Here is a 19,546-nt window from a genome sequence, read left to right on the forward strand (position 1 = left end):
GAGCCTGGCATTTATCATTCTCAGATAACTGAGCTCCCCTCGCATGTGGCTGCAGGTCCCTGGCATGGAATAATGAGTGTGAATGGATGCCATGCACTAATAATAATAAATACAGCCTGCAAGTGAGAGACGATGGGAAAAAGCCCAGTGACCTCCTGTTAACATGAAACCATTGGAGTACAGATTAGAGCTGGCCACTCCCTCCCTTCTGTATTACTCGCTGCTCTTTTATAAATAGACTGCTAGTAGTGAGTGAGTGTGTGTAGTACTTCTAGTGCTCTGTGCAGAACTTCTGTCCCTAAACTCTTCCACTCTGCACTGCTGGAAGCTGTCCTCCCTGCACACTATGGATCTCTCCACATCTCCCTCCCTGTGGGCCTATGGGTCTGTCTGGCTCTTCTTCTCCCTCCTGGTTTATTTTAAGTTTTCCCATTCTGACATGATTCTCACCCCAGCCCTGCTGGTGTATTTCTTCCTGCTGGTACTCTTTGAATGGTTCTGCCACCTGTACCTCCCAATCGTTCTAGGAATAGTGCTGCTGAGCTCCGCATGTTGGTACGTCCTGAGCATTGCCTCTCCCAGGAGAATGTTACCTGTGGCAGGGAAGGCTGTGTTTATCACAGGTAAGTTACCTGCACTCAGGTGTGTTGCAGAATGTTTCCTATAAAACCTGTATTACCAGAATCCTGCAAAATAAGAATTTCTTAGGTCACACGAAAAAAAAATGAATTAAAAAAAATAAATCCCTTATATACTGATGTGAATGGATAAATATTCTCTGTAAAGCACTGTGTGTGCTATATAGTTATACATACAGTAACTGGTAAAAATATTAGTTTGTATAGCTGCAACATAGTCTGTGGTGATGTGCAAAATGAGAACTATCTGCAAAAACTTGGAATACAAAAGTTTACCTTAATAGGCTCTCACACCTACACCTTTAATCCTAAGAGTATAAACTACATATATGTATGACCTGTATAGTAATTGTAAATCCCAACAGAATCTGCTGGCATGCTATAAATTCTAAGGGGTAAATTTACTAAAGTGAGAGTTTTTAGAAGTGAGTTTTAAAAGTGATTTTTGCCCATAGCAACCAATCATATTCTTCCTATTATCTTCTAGAAGGTGCTAGTTAAATGTTAAGTAGAATCTGACTGGTTGCTATGGGCAACATCACTTTTAAAACTCACTTCTAAAAATTATCACTTTAGTAAATTTACCCCCAACAATCTATATTTCTGATTTTGATTAGGACGCCATGGTCAGCAAAATTTAATGCTAATCTTGGTGGACACAATATTAACTTATTTTGAATGGTTGTGTGTAAACTCCTAATGCACATGGCTTTTGTATATAATTCTGTTAGCCAATTAGACATTTGCTGCAGGGGGTATGACGTACCAGGTTGCACTAATCTGTTCTCTGTGTGTGACTCTGGCACTTGTTACTGTAACCTGCGCTCCTATGATATAGAGGGGCGATTGTGGTGATATAAGTGCTTTTATTTTTTTTGCTAAGTTTTTAGGTGTGAATAATTGGATTTAAATGATATCTTCTGTACTTCCGTATAGGATAATTTGATGTGTACAGTTTTATGTACATTTACTTTCAAAAGTTTGTAGTTTAGACTTTTATTCAGTGCATTTTAATTAGAGATGAGCAGTTTGGTTTTACTTGGTTACATTTGGATCTGAAAAACTGCGTCTTATTGGCTATCCGGCTGCGTATTTTGGCTAGCCAATAAGATCAGTCAGAACTTGCACTAATTTGGTGAAAAGAACCGAAACCTTCATCTCTAATTTTAATAGATCAGTCTTTATACCAATCTGACCTCTGAATAAACTTGCAATTTCTTTATTATATTTAGTAGAGTTTTCTAGTAAGCATTCCCTGCATAAAATATTATAGGTGTCAATTCAGAGTTTGTGCGATGGCTCCACACCTAACCATGTGCATGGGTTCATGGACATCGTCATTATCTCTGCAGCCTCCACCAGTACCATACTTGGTGCAAGAGAGAGGATTGAAATTAAACGGATCTCTGCATAACCACATGGGCTATGGGCTACACTGCACAGAATTAGCCAGCAGGTGGTTCCTCCGGAACCCTCCCCGGCAATGGTGGCTGTGCATGTGCAGTCAGTGGGTCAGCCCCGGCAGCTCTCCGGGCACATCACCGGGACGGGCTCCTTTTGGAGACCCTCTCCCCGCATGTGCCGGATGATACATAAGTGCACTATGATCACATATTGCAATGCGATCATGGGCGGTAATGTCATGCCCAGATCGCATTGCAATAGCGATCATTAATAAATGGGGGTCATAGACAGAAATTAGATTTAACCATGCCCGGTGACTTCTGATATACACCTAATGAAGATTATTATGAATATGACCTATAACTTCTGTTGTGCGATTGTCGGGCAGTTATGGGAGCTATAAGTTGTGAGTAGAATCTGCCTTCTGAGATGTAGGGCAAAATTTACTAAGCGGTGTCTTCTAAACCCCGGCGGTTTGGCGGTGTCAAAACAAATGTTAGAATAGAACAGGGCTGTAATGTAGAACCCGCCATCAAATCGCCAGGGTTTAGAACCCGCTGCTTAGTAAATTTTGCCCGTAATGTGTGAAAGCAGCTGGCAGTAGTCGCGAGGACTAACATGCTTACTTAAATTTGCCTCATAATGTTAAAACAAGTTAAGGAATTGTATGAATGACACTTTGTGATTACAGATGTACCGTCTATGCAAATACAATTAGCAGGGAATGTAATTATAATGTTCTGTCTTGTGCATCCTATTGTTACTGACTCATTGTTTTATAGAGCACTGTGTACAGTAAATACTATTATATGTAATCACTTGGACCTGTGCTAGAATCAATATGGTCTGATATAGAATAGTATTGCAACTACGAGAATAGAATGTTTTCTGATAGAGGGCATTAATGAGAGATTCTTTTCATTGCAAAACCTCTTTGCTTTCCTCATATGGAATAGCACAGCATCTTCTGTGCATAAGCACGGGGCTGGGGTTTTGCAGGGGTGTGTTATAAGAGATAGACAGTAATTAGACACCAGATGTTAGACAGTCAATAGTTAGACACAAACAAAAGTCAGACACACTAAAGTTAGACATGTAAAAAGGTCGACAGGTAAAAAAAGGTCGACGGGGTCAAAAGTTCGACCCAAAAATGGTCAAATTTTTTTTTTTGCTCTAATCTTCACCCTAACACTCCCTCCTGGTGCCTAATCCTAACCATCTGGGTAAGTGCCTAACCCTCCAGTAAGTACCTAACCCTAAACCTAATCATATATATATATATATATATATATATATATATATATATATATATATATATATATATATATATATATATATATATAAAAAAAAAAAGTCGACCATTTTTGTATTGAACTTTTTCATGTCGAACTTTTGACCCTGTCGAACTTTTATCCTTGTCTAACTATTAACTGTCTAACATCTGGTGTCTATCTAGACATTGTCTGACTAATTACTGTCTGTCTATAGTCCGGAACCCGTTTTGCAGTGCCCAGATGTAAAAGCTTTCATTACAAGCACTGCTGGGCATATCTTCGTGAGGGCTACACAACCAACACCTGCCTTCCATACACAAACTTCATGCTGAGCACTGCCCACTGGTGTTAAGCAGAGAATGTATCTTTCTGGTTGAAAATTCAGGGCATAGAAAGTCCAAGCTATGGCCCAATTCATCAAAACTCTTGTACTCTGCTGCCTGCCCTCCCTGGAACCAGGATTGTGCCACAAAAATCACAACTGCTAGCATGTAATACAGTATGTGATATCCTCTCCTCCAGTGAAATAAAGTCAGCTGGGGTACACTATGCAATAGTTGACTTAAGAAGTCACCGTAGAAGAGCTAACCAGCAAAACCTACTTGCTAAGTCTCCCTCATTGTCAGGGAGACTCCCTGAAATAGCGGCAATCGCCCTGAAGCAGTGGTGTAACTAGGGCATTTGGAGCCCAGGGCAAATTTGAAAAGGGAGCCCCCAACCCCGATGTGCGCGCGTGGCAAAAAATGGGCATGGTCACTTAAAAATGGGGTGTGTCAACATGACACACCCCTTTATCTTCACGCTGAGCATTCCTATCCTTTTGCACCTTAACCCCAGTAGTACCCCTTATACAGTACCCCCAGTATGCAGTTGTGGTCCCTCTTATGCAGGCCCATAGTAGTGCCCCTTATACAGTATCCCCAGTAGTGGTCCCTCTTATACAGCCCCCAATTAGTTCCCCTTACTCAGTACCCCCAGTAGTAGTCCCCCCCCCCCCCCCAGTAGTAGTCCACCCCTATGCAGTGCCCTTTATATAGTGCCCCCAGCAGTACCCCCCCCATTCAGTTTTCCCAGTAGTGATCCCCCCCCTATCCAGTGCCCCCTGTAGTGGCCCTTCCTATTATTGCCCCCAGTAGTGGTTCCCCCACTGCAGTGCCTCTAGTAGTAGGCCCCTTTTATAATGCCCCCAGTGGAAGTTCCCCCCCCCCCCCCAAGTCGTTGACTGTGGTCCCCAGCTCCTTCCTGCTGTGTTGTCAGATGCCTTATAGATTGCATTGGTTGTTTAAAATGCCTTCTGATGTTTTACAGGTAGATGTGTTTTGTTTTTTGGGGTTTTTTTTGCCTTTTTGCTTAAAGGTGTTGCTTTAGCTTTTTGCTGAGATGAAGGGTAACGTGTAGCACTTTGGAAGGACAGATGGCCACCTGCGGGGCCCCTGGAATGTATCCGGCTGCTTCCCACTGATTTAGAAGGTTCCCTTACTCACTGCACTAGTCACAAGTGTGCTCGGGAGGAAGCAATGTCATTAGACAGGTCCAAACTTTCCTAATCTTCCAGAAATATTTGGGAGACTCTCAGTACAGTAGACAAGCCTCCTACATACGGGGGTGTGATGACGTGATTAGCTGTGAATCACTACATCTTTGTCACATGATACAATTGCCCAATGTCCTCTCCGGGTGGGGCTGCGGTGATGTGATTTGTGGCGCAACAACCCCGCCCCTCCCATCTGGACCTCCCCTTACCCAGGTTTCCTGTAAAAGAACATGCTATAGTAGGTAAGTGTGCACAGGTCCCATGTTCTCCTTCCTGATTAAGTTATATGTAATCTCCGAGAAGGTGGGGTCTTTATACTGTGGCTAAAATAGAAAGAGCTTCTTAACAGTTCCTGCCAAGAATTAAATCTAAGTTGTCAATGATGGCATCTGGAGGGGAATAGTCCATCTGGCTTATAAAGTACTTTTTTTATTTTATTTTATTTTTATTTCGAAGTTGAATTATTTCTTGTTAATGGCCGTGGTGACCTAATCTGGCACAGCGAGCTTTCTGTTACTTTCAGGGGTGTTATTTTATTACAGATGCAGAAGACTTCCTGAATGTACATGTATTGACCTATTGTTCGATGTTTGCTGAGAACACTGCCATTATTAAATGCAATGCATGCAGAGCTGGGTAGTAAATGTAAGACGATAACTCTCACATGTGTTTAATTTTAGTAGAATGGTAATCTATAAACCACAATTTGTGAATGAGAAATACAAGAGACGCTTGGGACCTTATGCAGGAGCCTGCACGATGCAGACACTGACTCAATTCTACCTGTATTTTTAAAGCTCCATTCGTTTTAAAAGACGAAACCAGGTTGTTTTGCTTTTTAAATTATTGCCGCTCTAAAAATGCAGATAGACCCGAAAGAATCTGGTCCGTGCATGTATCTCACAGGCTATTACATAAGGCCCATAGGGGGAGATGGATCGAGTCTTCAACAGAATTGAGAATTTGCCCATAGAACCAGTCAACTTCTTCCTATCATTTTATAGGATGTACTTGATAGATGCAAGCTACAAGGTGATTGGTTGCTACAGGGCTGGCTCTAGGGGTGTTCAACCAGTGTGGTCAAACAGGGGCGCCACCCATAGAGGGCGCACCCCTCCCCAACATCCCGATTTTAGCGAGACAGTACTGTCCCACGGGTGGTCAAATCGGGAGGTTGGAGACCCTGGAGTCTGAATGGATGCTGTGCGGCATACATTCAGTGACTGGGGGGGGATGGGGGATGCCCAGCTAGTGAGGCTCCCCCCAGCCTGACATTATTTGGAGGCGTGCCATGCGGGCACGCCTCCAAATACCGTCACATAGGGGGCATGGCCTATAGTAATTATAGGGCCACGCCCCTATATAGGGCCACGCCCCAATTTTTGGTTGATGTTTGGGCACACTGTGGAGAGCCGGTGCAGGGTGCTAGAACCCCTGGAGCTGGCCCTGGGTTGCTATGGGCAACTTCTCCACCCTATAGAAGGATTGTTTCCTCTCCCCTATAGTCCTTAAATAATTATACCGTTCCAGCAGCATCTCTGGACGGTTATGACAAAAGGGCAAGGATATTTCAGATATATTTGCAGGAAATCCATTAGTTTCATTAAATAAAAAAATATATTAAACTAATTGACCCCTTTCAAGACCTCTTAAATCACAGTGGCCCAGCACACGCTGCTGTGTGCTGGGCTGCAGTGGGAGATTGAGCAGCAGTCTCCCATGCCTGTGGGGGGAAAGCCGTCACACTAATCGCACCTCCCCCGCCCCCAGGCTTTGCGCTGGGCTGAAGGGCTCCGTGCTGTTACATTTTATTTTAAATCCTAAGGGGGACGTGGCTACACCTCCCACGATTAGGTCACGCCCCTTCACCTGAGCCCGACCGGCCTCTCTACACCACTGGTGAAATAAAGTGTATTGATATGGCAGAACAAATTCAAGACCTGTCCAAACTGATTTAAATAATAATATCTTTATATAAAAACATATATTATATATATTTTACAATAATTAAGCAAATCGAAAAAAACAAAGTGATGAATAAACCAGATCGGTTAAATGGATCAGCTCAGAAATGGATGTTTATTGGATATAACTGCTTCAAATGTAAAAGGTAAAAACTGCAATGCCAATTTAAAAATTATTTGGGCAGACTACAGGTCCCAGGATAGAATTTAAACCGATATGAAGTTCCTAATGCACTTGAACATATAAAACCGAAATGGCAATTGCGCCCTTACAAGTTGTTAATTACTAAAAACTTGAAGAACTAAAAGTCCCAGGCTTTGAATGATATAAGCATTGTTCATGGATTTATAACATGGGAGAGATCCACTTTACCAGTATAATGGGCTGTGTTCACTAGGGTCCCATAGTACATCCAGTAGACTGTGGCCGCTGTGATAAATTTAATCTAGCTGCCGACCGCGTCCGGTCTCAGTGCTGTGTACAACTGTATGCAGGTAAGTGCCAAAACAGGAAATCCTGATTCACAGCCATAGCAGCTGCTGGAACCTTACTGTACAAGGCTGGAGAATATGAAGGAGATGATCCAAGGGGAGAATTCAGTGTATGAGTAGAAATAGGATTTCACCTCTGACCTTTTGTTTTATACATCTATCTTTTGAGGGGCCCATTTATTACTGATCGCATTTGCAATGTGATCTGGGTGCAGGGGCTGGCTGGCAACTCTTAGCCTGGGGGGCAAATGCATGCAGGCGGCCCTGGCAGAGGAGTAGCGTGTAGCAAGGGTGCCCGAAGAATGTGCGTGCTACGGTGCCCCCCCCCTCAAGTGTTCCAGGGAGGAGACAGGTCCATATGGGATTAATGTAAGGTGAAAATAAAGATTAGGGGCAGCCCCCTGTCGTAGTGCCCATATGCAGTGCCCCTGCGTGCCACAGGAGAGAACACCCTTATGCAGGCCTCCAGTAGTGCCCCCAGTAGTGATCCCCCCCCCTATTCAGTGCCCCTTGTGCCCCCAGTAGTAAGCCCCTTTATGTAGTGCCCCCAGTAGTGATCCCCCCTATGCAGTGCCCCTTGTGCCCCCAGTAGTAAGCCCCTTATATAGTGCCCCCAGTAGTGTTCCCCCCTGTGCAGTGCCCCTTGTGCCCCCAGTAGTAAGCCCCTTATACAGTGCCCCTAATAGTGGTACCCCTTATATAGTGCCCCCAGTAGCAGTCCACCCCCCATGCAGTGCACCCAATAGTGGTAACCTTTATGCAATACCCCTTAAATAGTGGCCCCAGTTGTAGTCTCCCCCCTATGCAGTACCCCCAGTATTGCCCTTTATATAGAGCCCCTAGCAGTGGTCCCTCGATGCAGTGCCCCCAGTAGTGGTCCCCTCCCCCTATGCAGTGCCCCTAGTAGTAGTCCCCTCCCCCCTATGCAGTGCCCCTAGTAGTAGTCCCCTCCCCCCTATGCAGTGCCCCTAGTAGTAGTCCCCTCCCCCCTTTGTAGTGCCCCTAGTAGTAGTCCCCTCCCTTTGTAGTGCCCCTAGTAGTAGTCCCCCCCCTTGTAGTGCCCCCAGTAGTAGTAGTCCCTACTTGTAGTCCCCAGTAGTAGTAGTCCCCCATCCCCCTTGTAGTCCCCCCAGTAGACACACGTAATATAAAAAACAAAAAAAACACTTACCTGAATCCCCGCAGAGACGTCATATGACGTCATGACGCCTCTCCCATTGCCTACTGCGGGAGCCGGAAGATGGAGCGGCTCCTGCAGTGGGCGCAGCAGCAGCTAATGAGAGTCTGACAGACTCTCATTGGCTGCTGATCAAACACACAGCTGCCGGAGCCGGCGGCGGCTGTGTGTTTGTCACTTGTGTAGCGCTGACCGAACTACGTCCGGTAGGCACTACACACGCGGTGCAGTCTGTGTCACAGTGACCCAGACTGCACCGGCCCGCATGACGCTGCGGCCCGGGGGGCACATGGCACCCTGCCCCCCGGCCCAGCCCGCCACTGTCTGGGTGCGATATTACTGCCCATGATCTCATTGCAGGATGCGATCATACTGCTGGGATGTAACAAAATGCACCTGCAGGGAGCCTGGCGGCCATTGCCGGGGAAGGATTCTGATTGGAACCCTCTCCCGGCTAGATTTGCAATCTGTAGCCCATGTGCTGCAGCAGCTTACGCCATCTACAGATGGCGTAAGCTGTGGGAAGCAAATTCCAGAATGCTACCTATTCTGGAACTTGGTAAATCTGACAGCAACGCATCCTCCATAGAAACTTGTGGGGGTTGCGGTGCTGGCAGAAATGGTTTCCCGCCTTCATACATTCGGGGGTATTAAATATTTGTGGGTATCCCCCCAAAATGGGTGTTTTTAGGGCATAACCCACAAATATTTAGTGATAAATGGGCCCCTAACTTACACTCTAGTCTAAGCTCTGAACTTTTCCCACTAGATTGTCCATCACTAGCTAGGCCCTCCCTACCCTTTATTTTCACGCCTGCAATTACTTTTTGTCCATATAGTAAGTGTGTTCTGATTTACCCACTGTCCAGGACTGCAAAGCACTGTGGCACCTCACAAATCAGTAATAATGCTGATCCCGATGACTTCAACAAAATGATTCAAACTCCAATATGAAAAAAGTGACATTCTAAAAGGACGTAACCCTTTTAGAACAACATTTGGCTGCCAATTTTGATCCTATCATGACTGTATATGCCCCATATGAACTACATTTGTACCACAGCAGATGAAATCTGTCTGGTGTTTAATAGTCAGGGGCAACAGTCCAACATCAGCTCGGTAACTCTTATGTAACTGTTATCGCTCTCTGGAGAATTCAGACTTTTTTTTTTTTTTTTTCTTCTTATAAATCCCAATAAAGCAAGTTATAAAAACAGAGAGCTCAGTAAATGCAGGTTTGTGCTGTTAGGGTGAGTGAGCCAAGAATATTTATGTTCCCCACTGGAGATCTGCGAAGAGTGAGAGGTCTGGCCGCAAAGCTAACGCTCTGAATTCTGTCCAGATGAGGCCAAAGGTATCACTTCCCTGCTCCCAACCTCTCTACATTTCAGAAAGTTTGGTGCATTTAGGAAAGAAAAATAATGAAACAGCCAATAGAGCACATAGGGGTCTATTTGAGAAGCAGAGAGAAGTCACAACCGTCTACACCGCCATAGAAGGGCTCCTTCTCTGCGCCTCTCAATTTAAGAAGAGGATACTGGAGAAGCCAGGTGCACTATCTTATGTCCCGATTTAAAAATACTCTCTCTGGCACAGGGCACCAAAAAGTCTAGTTACAGCTCTGTTTTAATCCATAGGACAGAGAAACGAAAATGAGCCAATACAGTCCGTTCCCAGTTTGACATAATGGAAAGCATAGGAGGAAAGGAGCAGGGGCATTTTAAGAGTGGAGGGGGCCCTTGTGCAGACTCCGTGCCGATCACATTTTTTCTGTAGATGGAGGTGCCAGGATATATGTCACATTTGCCTGTAGATGCTAAACACATTGCCAAACCATGGACATTGGCCAAATGGATTTTGTTAAAATTAGATATTTATGGATTTACAGGTGATTTAATGCTGCAGGTTGATGCCATGTTTGTCCAAAAAATTACCCATGCAATTCACTGCATGTCTGAACCGCTTGAGTAAAAAAAAAATATTTATGGGCCTTGTGCATACCTTTCACATACAAAAGTTCTGCTACTATATTACTTCCTTTTTTGTAGCTGACGTGATGTAGTGTGAAAGAATTAGATGATATTAAATGTTTGTGTCTTTAATACTTTACCACCAGTTATTGTAATAGTAAAATAAGTAGAACAGGAACAGACCATTGTTTACATGGTGAAACGCGTCGCATATTCAGGTACAGTATGACTGTGTTGTGAGGCTTACTAGTGGAATATTCCACCCAACACCTAGCGTTTTTGGCAATCGCACTGAATAGAATTGCAGAGCGTTGGCGTTTACAATATCAAAATAAGAGTTACAACACAAGATAATTGCATGGTGGCATTTCCCAGATGTTTATGCAATAAGAAAATTTATTTATTTTGCCATGTATGATGTGGAATGTGGAAACATGTCTTTGTGCATTACATAAATATTTAGCATTTGCATAAAAAAAAATACATTACTCCATGTACAACATAAGCTTTTGCCTGTTTCAGGAAAGGAACATCACATTCTCATAGTAAGTCTGTCTGTGTAACTGTTACAGTGCCTCTAATCCTCCCTGTGTAACCAGATTCCCTTACTGAAATTCCAGTTATACTACTAAACTTGCCCAGTCAGGCTACATGAAGGCATACTCATTCCCAACTGAAAGTAAGAATTTCTGCCAGAAAACGCCAACATTTACTCTATGTATAATTAAGTGGCTACTAATTGATTTGTAAATAATATTGCATCCAAAAGTTAAGAGACCTCTGTGGACTTTAGTGGGATCTCTTACAACATTCTGTATAAAATAGATTGGAGGAGTCTTTATTAATGCCAGTACCTGACAAAAACAGACACCTATTCCCGCATGATACTGATTAAAAAAATGTACATTTGTTCTGATTTTAGTGTTCATTCTAGCACCCTGCAGGAGTTACAACCCGTGCAGTTACTATTTCCTGCCAGGGTGTCGCTCTCTGCTCTGATGCTTCTAGCGCACTCTGGTCTGAGGAGGGGGGGGGGGGGGCAAGGCCAAAGGTGCGGCCCATCTCTGCTGTTGGCATATGGAGTGCGCTACTGTGCTGTCTCCATGAATGCTCCTTAACTGAAGCATTCTCCTTTGCAAAGATGACCACCGTTTAGTCTTCTGCACATGTGCACCACCATCTTGTCACTGTGTTAGGGCACCACAGTGGAACCTCTGTGTATCCTGCATAGACCTGCACCGCTTCCATCATGCATGACTGGCTGGGCCTCTGTATGTTCTGCTCCATCTAAATCCACTAAGTGTGTAACTGTGAGTACAGCTGTACAAACACCTACCACTCTTCAATAACCCAAACGCATGGCTAAGTACTAATGCTGTATGTGGATTCTGCTGGTGTCTTCTAATGTAACCTGCATTCCACCACAAATACTACACACATACTGTATCAACAGCTGCCCTAGTGGCTCCTGTCTCAGGGTCCTGGGAGACTAAACATGCACCCAGTGCACAGCTCCGTGCTCCCGGCCATTCACTTCCTCGTTCTCAGTGGCTCGGATCCTCCCTTTTCGTGACATCCCAACGTTACATGTGCTGGGGGGCATCATCAGCCAGCCAGAAGTGCCCCGCTGCGATTGTGCCTACTAGAAACCTTGCCAATTCATAAATCTGCCAAACCTTTAGAACCAACATTTTATGATCCATGATGGGTCCGTTACCCTCAATGATCAGATCATAGTCTATTTGGCTGTAAAGCAGCTGGTGCTACTTACAATGTGAAGGTCAGCCTCTACTTGTGTAGATCCTGCAAGTGGTTCCCTGCCTATGTGAAACAACTGTCCCAATATCACTTGAATACTGACTTTATAACTATTTGTTTTTATCTGGGCTTGTTTGTGCCACTCATTGATCCCTACCACTACGATTGACTTACCTCTGCTCTGTCTGATTATTAACTACCCTGATTACTGGTCAAACGTACGGTACCTCCTGCAGAAGGCAGACTAGTCTATTGTCCTTTATGTAAATCAGAGATTTCCTGCTGTTGGATAAAATGACCGTTTTGGGATAATTTTAGATAATATTCTGTAAGGAGCTTTTACAGAGGTCTGGAAGTACAGCGTGTAAAGACTGATTCAGTTGGGAATGGTACGGTGGCAGCCTTCCAACCTGCTGTGTTTGCTGATAGTTTCTGGCTCCTCTCCAAGGGGTATTCTGTCTAGGAACTAGCTGTGAGAATATAAGCACTGCTGCATCCAGATTCCAGGAATTTAGTTCCATGTTACAGCTGCACATAACCCTCGCTGCCAACGGCACCCACAATGCATTTCTTTATGGCTTGTGTGATCCGATCATAGCGGATGTGAAAGCTACTAATAAAATATATACTGTATTATAATTATACATACAATTAGCTTCTTACCTGTACATCTAAAATAATCGTCTGTAATCCGACCTAAGACGATAGGTACCTTTTTAAGTACAATCAGCTGTGTGAACAGTAAACCAAAGCTATTCTGTCATGTCTTATTGGCCTACCCAAAGGCTTTAACCACTGTAGTCGCTGGGGTGCAGCTGCTGTGGGTCCCACAGCTGGAGGTCGGCCACCTACCTCGTCAAAGCCCCATCCATCATGTATGGTGCTGTCACTATCTGCATAGCAGAGCATGTATGTGATGAGACCCATCCATCTTGTACGGTGCTGTCACTATCACCATAGCAGAGCATGTATGTGATGAGACCCGTCCATCCTGTACGGTGCTGTCACTATCACCATAGCAGAGCATGTATGTGATGAGACCCGTCCATCCTGTACGGTGCTGTCACTTTCGCCATAGCAGAGCATGTATGTGATGAGACCCATCCATCTTGTACGGTGCTGTCACTTTCGCCATAGCAGAGCATGTATGTGATGAGAACCATCCATCTTGTACGGTGCTGTCACTTTCGACATAGCAGAGCATGTATGTGATGAGACCCATGCCTCTTGGAGGCTTGGCAGGATCAGTGAGGGGGTCTTAGATTGGGAAAGGCTATGGAGAGATGAGATCACGGCACAACATGTGAGAAATATAATGTGATGAATTGCACATAGGTCAGAATGCCTGCTCTAGAACCATTGCCGCCTTTGTGACGCAGTGTGAGCTGGGAAGCTTCCTGACAACGTACATGGCTGTAAACATCCCTTGCTTTCAAAGGAGGAGGAAGAACGCGTTTATCATGAAATGTTAGCGGATACCTGGCGCGGAAAGAACCCCACAAGCACTATAGGCATAATTTTGGGGTGCACACCATTCTATTAACCGTTTTTAAAAAGTAATTCATATATTTATCTCCTGAAATAAAGACAGATTCCATGTCCCTTTAGTGCCAGGAGTTATATTGGGGATGAAGGTCAAATGAACAACCTTCTAGAGTAGTTGTGCTGACATCAGTTGCTGCTACCCAGTGATGCTTTTATTTGAACTGTGGGTATTTAAACAGGGAATAGGTAATAAGTCATATTTGCTACCTTGACAACAATTGAAACTGAAAAATAAATAAAATATATATATAATGTGTGTGTATGTATATGTGTATAATATAAATATATATATATGTATATATAAGAGAGAGATTAATTATTTATAATTAATTATTCCAGCAATGAACTGCACTCAGACACTTGAGGATACTAAAAGTTGTATATTTCAATACATCAATGTTTCGGGGTTGGCGCCCCTTCGTTAGGACCACATAAACTTATAAGTACCCCCTGGGACTCCAAACATCCGGTTCACGGTTGCTGTTATTTCCTAGTTGGAGAAAGGACCTCTGTGACGTACCCACTATGTGACCGCTGCAGGAGGCTGGACCGCTCCTGCGTTACCGTCAACTAGGGCATAGAGGGGGAATAAATTATTGTGGCGAGCGCAGCGAGCCCGCAAGGGGCCACTTTTGGTCCCCCATTAGCATCCCTGCCCCTCCCCCTTTCAGGCCGGGTCACGTGGGTGTGACGTCACAGGTCCATCTGCGCTGTATAGTCTAGTCCTAACCATCCGTTCACCTCTGTGGTTCACTACCGCCCACAGGAAGCCCCGCGGCCGCACTTCCGGGTCCCGCCAAGAGTGTTGCTGTGACAACACACAGCTTGCATTCCACAGCGCACCACCCTCCGTGTTCCACCAGCAGCAGCAACAGGGAATTCAGAGACGGCGAGCCTGTGGCCAATAAGCAAACTGCATAATAGTTTACACAATTTAAAAACACATACTGCAGTGCAATAAAACATATATGCCCCCTTAATACATATCCATAGAAAAATGAAGATGACCAAGGATAATCAATAGCTCATCCCACCCCATCCTTTATACACAGAAGCAAAACACGCATCTTATCCAGTACCTCACAATCAAGTGACAATCTAGCTTACAAGTATAAATTCCAACTATAGTCAGATGTACCATAAAATCCCACAGTTACCACATCCCCTCCCACCCCCATAATCAGGTGATACAATTCCAGTTAATTGTATCATGAAGACCTCTGGGACTGATGGTATCTAAACGCAAAATCCATTGCTTCTTTAATAAATAATGCTTTTACTCTATCCCCACCGCTAGGAGAGGGGGAAGAGGCTCTCCACATACTACCCCAGCCTTGCATTTTGGCTCTACCTCCTGGCTTGGTGACAGAGCTTCCATGATATTGTGGCTCAGAAAAGCAACACTTGTGACATCATGATGTTGTTACGCAATTCTGTAGAATTTTGGCTGGTCCTATCGCTGGACGCGGTACTGGTCACATGCTAGTCACAGCGCCTCCATGGCTGGCCATGCCCCTTGCCAAATCAAGCATTTGGATACCCCTGAAGACTAATAATTCTGCCCCTGGTATAGCGAGGTTTTATGCCCACCCTTTTTGGTACAAGAGAGCAGAGCGGATGAATTTAACAGATACTGGATGTTCTTTGGATACTACTATACCCCATCAGAGGAATCCTACAAGCCGGACAAGTGATGGGGATGTCACACTGTTGGATGTTCAGAAAAACGTTATATATCATCTTCTAGTTGTGTGGCTGCCAGTCCCTTTTTTTTTTTTTTTTTTTTTGGGGGGGGGATCAATATACATTTTTTTGTTAATGAAGAGAAACAAATTTAGAATACAAGGGATCTTGGCTCCATCACGACTGCCGCTGTTACCATCTTGTACACAGGGTAATTAGAGCTCAGGTATTCTCAGTTTGTCTTAATCAGTTGTCAAATTTTGGAATGTAGCAATTAGGCCACATTAGTTTCAATTGCCATAAAACTGTTTCCTGATGTGTAATTCAGCAGTACAAGGACATAATGTTTTGCTCCAACTTTTTCAAAACTACTAGAATGCAGCTGAATCTGCCTCCTTTCGCTTTGCAAATGACTACAGTGGGAATTAGGCTGGAATGTCAGAAGGAAAGGGAGGAGACCAAATGATATATGTTTGTAACTAAAACATTTCCACAATATGTAGTAAGAATAATATATAGGTCAAAATTAAATATAGTATTGAGTTACCTATTTTGAGGTGGAGTCCCCGCAGCTACTCTCATCCCAGGCAGGGAGTTATGCCTCATTTATAATTGTCATCCCGAGAGAACTCTCTGTACTATATAATTGTTTCACCTTTGGTACAGAGCGTTCTGCCAGCCTTCACCTCCTGCAGATGGCACAATTAAAGATGAGTCAGAAGCTGCTGATCTGAGATTTCCGCTGATCAGATTATTATTGTTTGTTTATAGGGCGCCAAAATATTCTGCAGCCCCGTATGGTGGTGAGAATGCAGCCAAACAGCAAACCAAATGCTGCACACATACAACATACAGAAGAACCCACAAAAAAGCAAATACAGAGATGCAGATCTGGATGAGATTGAAAGGGGATGAGAAGACAGGAGTAATGGTACCTAAGAGTTTAGAATCTAAAGTGAAACCTCGCATCTGGATAAGTCATGTTCTCTCAGTCTCCATATAGCTGTATGTGACTTGGATACATGGAACCAGTTCACCTCTTATGAATGCTTGCAGGGAGAACTAGAAAGAAATGTTGGCCATTAACTCCCATGCAACAGCGCCTCTAGTGGCACAATTATATAACGTTAAGGTGCAATGCTTGTCTGTCTGGAATTACAAAAATGTTCAATTACTATTAGCAGGGCTGCCATTGGGCCCAGATAGAGAGGGGCCCCCGCACTTGGCTCCTAGAGCTACCTGGAAAGCTGCATAGTGACGGAACTCCAGGAGGCCATGAAAGCATTGACCTACAAGTGCCAGCTGTCAGGGCAGCACAGAGAGATCCATCTGTAAGCTCTGCCTGCGCCCTGCTGATCACTGCACAGGCCGCAGTTCTAGATGAATTTATAATTTCCATCACTGTGGGGTCCATCCGGCGGCTGTTTGGTACAATAAAGTCTTAGTTTTTATTAAGGGCGCATGTGATGTCATGAGTACCGCACCCCTGACAGAGGAGCTGGGCGCAGTGTGAAGAGGAGCAGCCAGAAGACACAGGAGAATGTAAGTGTCTGTGGGCTGCAGGGAGATGGATGCTGGGGCTGGCTGGGGAGACTAAAGGGGAGCTGGCTGGGGAGGGGTGCTGGCTTGGGAGACGGAATGGGTTCTGGCTGGGGAGACAAAAAGGGTGCCGGTTTGGGAGACAGAAAGGGGCTGGCTGGCGCTGGAGAGACACTGTGGGTCTGGAGTTGGGGCTGCCTATATTGTCAGTCCTGTGCCCCACAATTTCTGATGACAGTTCTGACCATTAGCAATTAGATGTGGCCAGTTAGGTAAAGTTGGATCATTTTAATGGCTACTGCTACATGACAATTGCACACTGTTAGTAAATAACCTCCAGTGGGTCATGGGGGCACACTTATTTTGTTCATAAGAAAGAAATAGTTGGGGTAATTTATGATGGCTAGTGTTCAGGTAACTGTTCATAACAGGTACTCATGGAGCTGCATGTATAAAATACCAGTTACAGGTTTCCTAAATGTTACACCTCCATTCTTAGTTCTGTTCCTTCTGACATCAAGGCCTCACCCCAGGCAGGCAAGTTTTACGTTTATTTGACTAGGGTCAGAGCACCTATTATATGCATTCATTAAACTAACACCTGGCTGATGCAGGCTTGCCTACCCTCCCGATTTGGTCGGGGAGCCTCCCGAATATCGGGTGCCGCTCCTGACCCCCCGGAAAGGCAGGCAAGCCTCCCGGCTGCCGCCTACCCCCCCAGACTAATAGTAAAAACCCCCGCTGGCGGGGGGCCCGATTACGCGATTCGCGTCATCGTGGCTCCGCCCCCTGCTTCACAATGCCTTTTTTCCGGCATTGTGAAGAGGGGGCGGGGCCACGATGACGCGATCGTGCGGTCCCGCCCCCAAAACGGCATCATAGCCCGGCCACACCCCCCACACAATGCAGGCATTCAGCTCCCTCCTGGAAGGAGGGAGCTGAATGTCGGCAAGTATGGGCTGATGGCGTCACCGACACACCTAGTGATCGTGCAACCAATTTTGGTAAGCGTACATACTTTCCAATTGGCTGCACAATATGTCTGGCCAGACATCACAACTCAGCTGATTTTTAATATGCCCGCCCAGTTGTGATGTAATTGTCGCTGGTTCCTGTGGCCAGCATTTGGGATGGTTGGTCGCCTGTACACACATGCAGATGTGAACGATGCATCACATCGGCTTTTCAGCACAGCCAATGCGATATACTGTATTCCTGAAAGACCTTGTTCACATATATACTGCGTGTACCGGTAATTATACGTATGTCATGGACCCATATTGTACATCATACAGCGATCCTGCTTCTTTATTTTGGGAATGGATTTCTCCTCTGGTGGACTAAAACGTTCCCCTATACAAAAATTATAAGCTGTAATATTTGGTTTTATTATTGATTACATATGTCTTATGATCATTTATAGAGTGCCTATTAATTAAGTTTTTTTTTTTTTTACTTTTAAAGGATACTTGCACAGTCCTTTTCTTTCTTATGATACAGTATGTGTCCCAAATGAGGGTGATTTATAATATATAAATTGAAATATAGATATAAACATATCTGATGCGCTGTTTCATCTATTTTTATAGTTGGTTTTGTTTTTGTTTTTTTATGTCAATAAAATCTCATTAAGCTATTTGCTGTCAGTGTCCAATCACTTTTGTCTACATAATGTAATTTACAACTCTCGAAGAAGCTGCAGTGAGACTAAGCACAATGCACTGGAAGGGGAGAAAGTGGTATGGGATTTATCATTTGAATCTATGCAAAAATGTATTTTATTCTACGTGTTTAGTGGCCTGCACTATTCATTACTCATCAGCTGGCAAAATCCAGAACACGTGAACTGTGTTGGGTGGCCATAAAATAGAGAGTAAGAATATAGAGCCGTCGTAGGTTCATTCCCCTTTGGCCCATACAATTGGGGCAATAAAGTCAGGTTTTATTGGCTCTACGTGTGGCAAGAACAGCAGTGTTTCAGTTCTGGTGACGGGTCATCAACCTTTTGAACAATTTTACTAGTGTGAACCCAAAGAAAACACCAAGGTGAGATAAAGATATACTTCCATATCACAGAAGTCACCCTTCCTTATAAATCTGTGCAGGCATTTTTTCAGAAAAAGCTATTCTTGACTGGACAAGGCTACTTTGTTGTATTCTTAATTTAAAAAAAGAAATAAACAATAATTATGGAGGTTCTAGCATATAACGTGTGTGTGTGAGATATATATATATTTTTTTTCCTACAAAGCCCTTCCCTGGTGTACAGCTGTGTGTCCGAATGTGCAAGGACTGAGGCGTCCACTATCCGCATCCGTAGGTGCTGAAATATCGCTGGGTGCGTCTTTAAGCACCGCATTGAAACTTGCACCAGCCCCATGGTAGTTGCAGTCTCTCTGTGTGATTTATGGCTTCCTATGTGAGCAGTTCTGCGTCTTTGTATGCAGCCGCTTTCTGTGACACAACATCTCTGTACGTCTTTTTAGACACCCCCTTGTTACTTCCCTAATCGCCGTCCAGCAACGCCCCTTACATTTCTCCTACCATTTGTCTAAATTTGATGTGTGA

The 19,546-nt window shown here is 44.4% G+C and overlaps 1 protein-coding gene across 1 annotated transcript in view; it reads left to right on the forward strand.

Annotated features, from left to right (window-relative positions):
- Positions 1–261: 261 nt before the first annotated feature.
- HSD11B2 (hydroxysteroid 11-beta dehydrogenase 2) overlaps positions 262–19,546 on the forward strand; it is a 52,496-nt gene continuing 33,211 nt past the window's right edge. The window contains exon 1 of the mRNA XM_088458339.1: positions 262–623. Within this exon, the coding sequence (XP_088314465.1) occupies positions 347–623 (277 nt within the window). The 5' untranslated portion in view covers positions 262–346. The remainder of the gene's footprint in view (positions 624–19,546) is intronic.

This window comes from Taudactylus pleione, unplaced genomic scaffold (assembly GCF_031769625.1).
Source record: "Taudactylus pleione unplaced genomic scaffold, aTauple2 ptg000828l, whole genome shotgun sequence".
Classification (NCBI taxonomy): domain Eukaryota; kingdom Metazoa; phylum Chordata; class Amphibia; order Anura; family Myobatrachidae; genus Taudactylus; species Taudactylus pleione.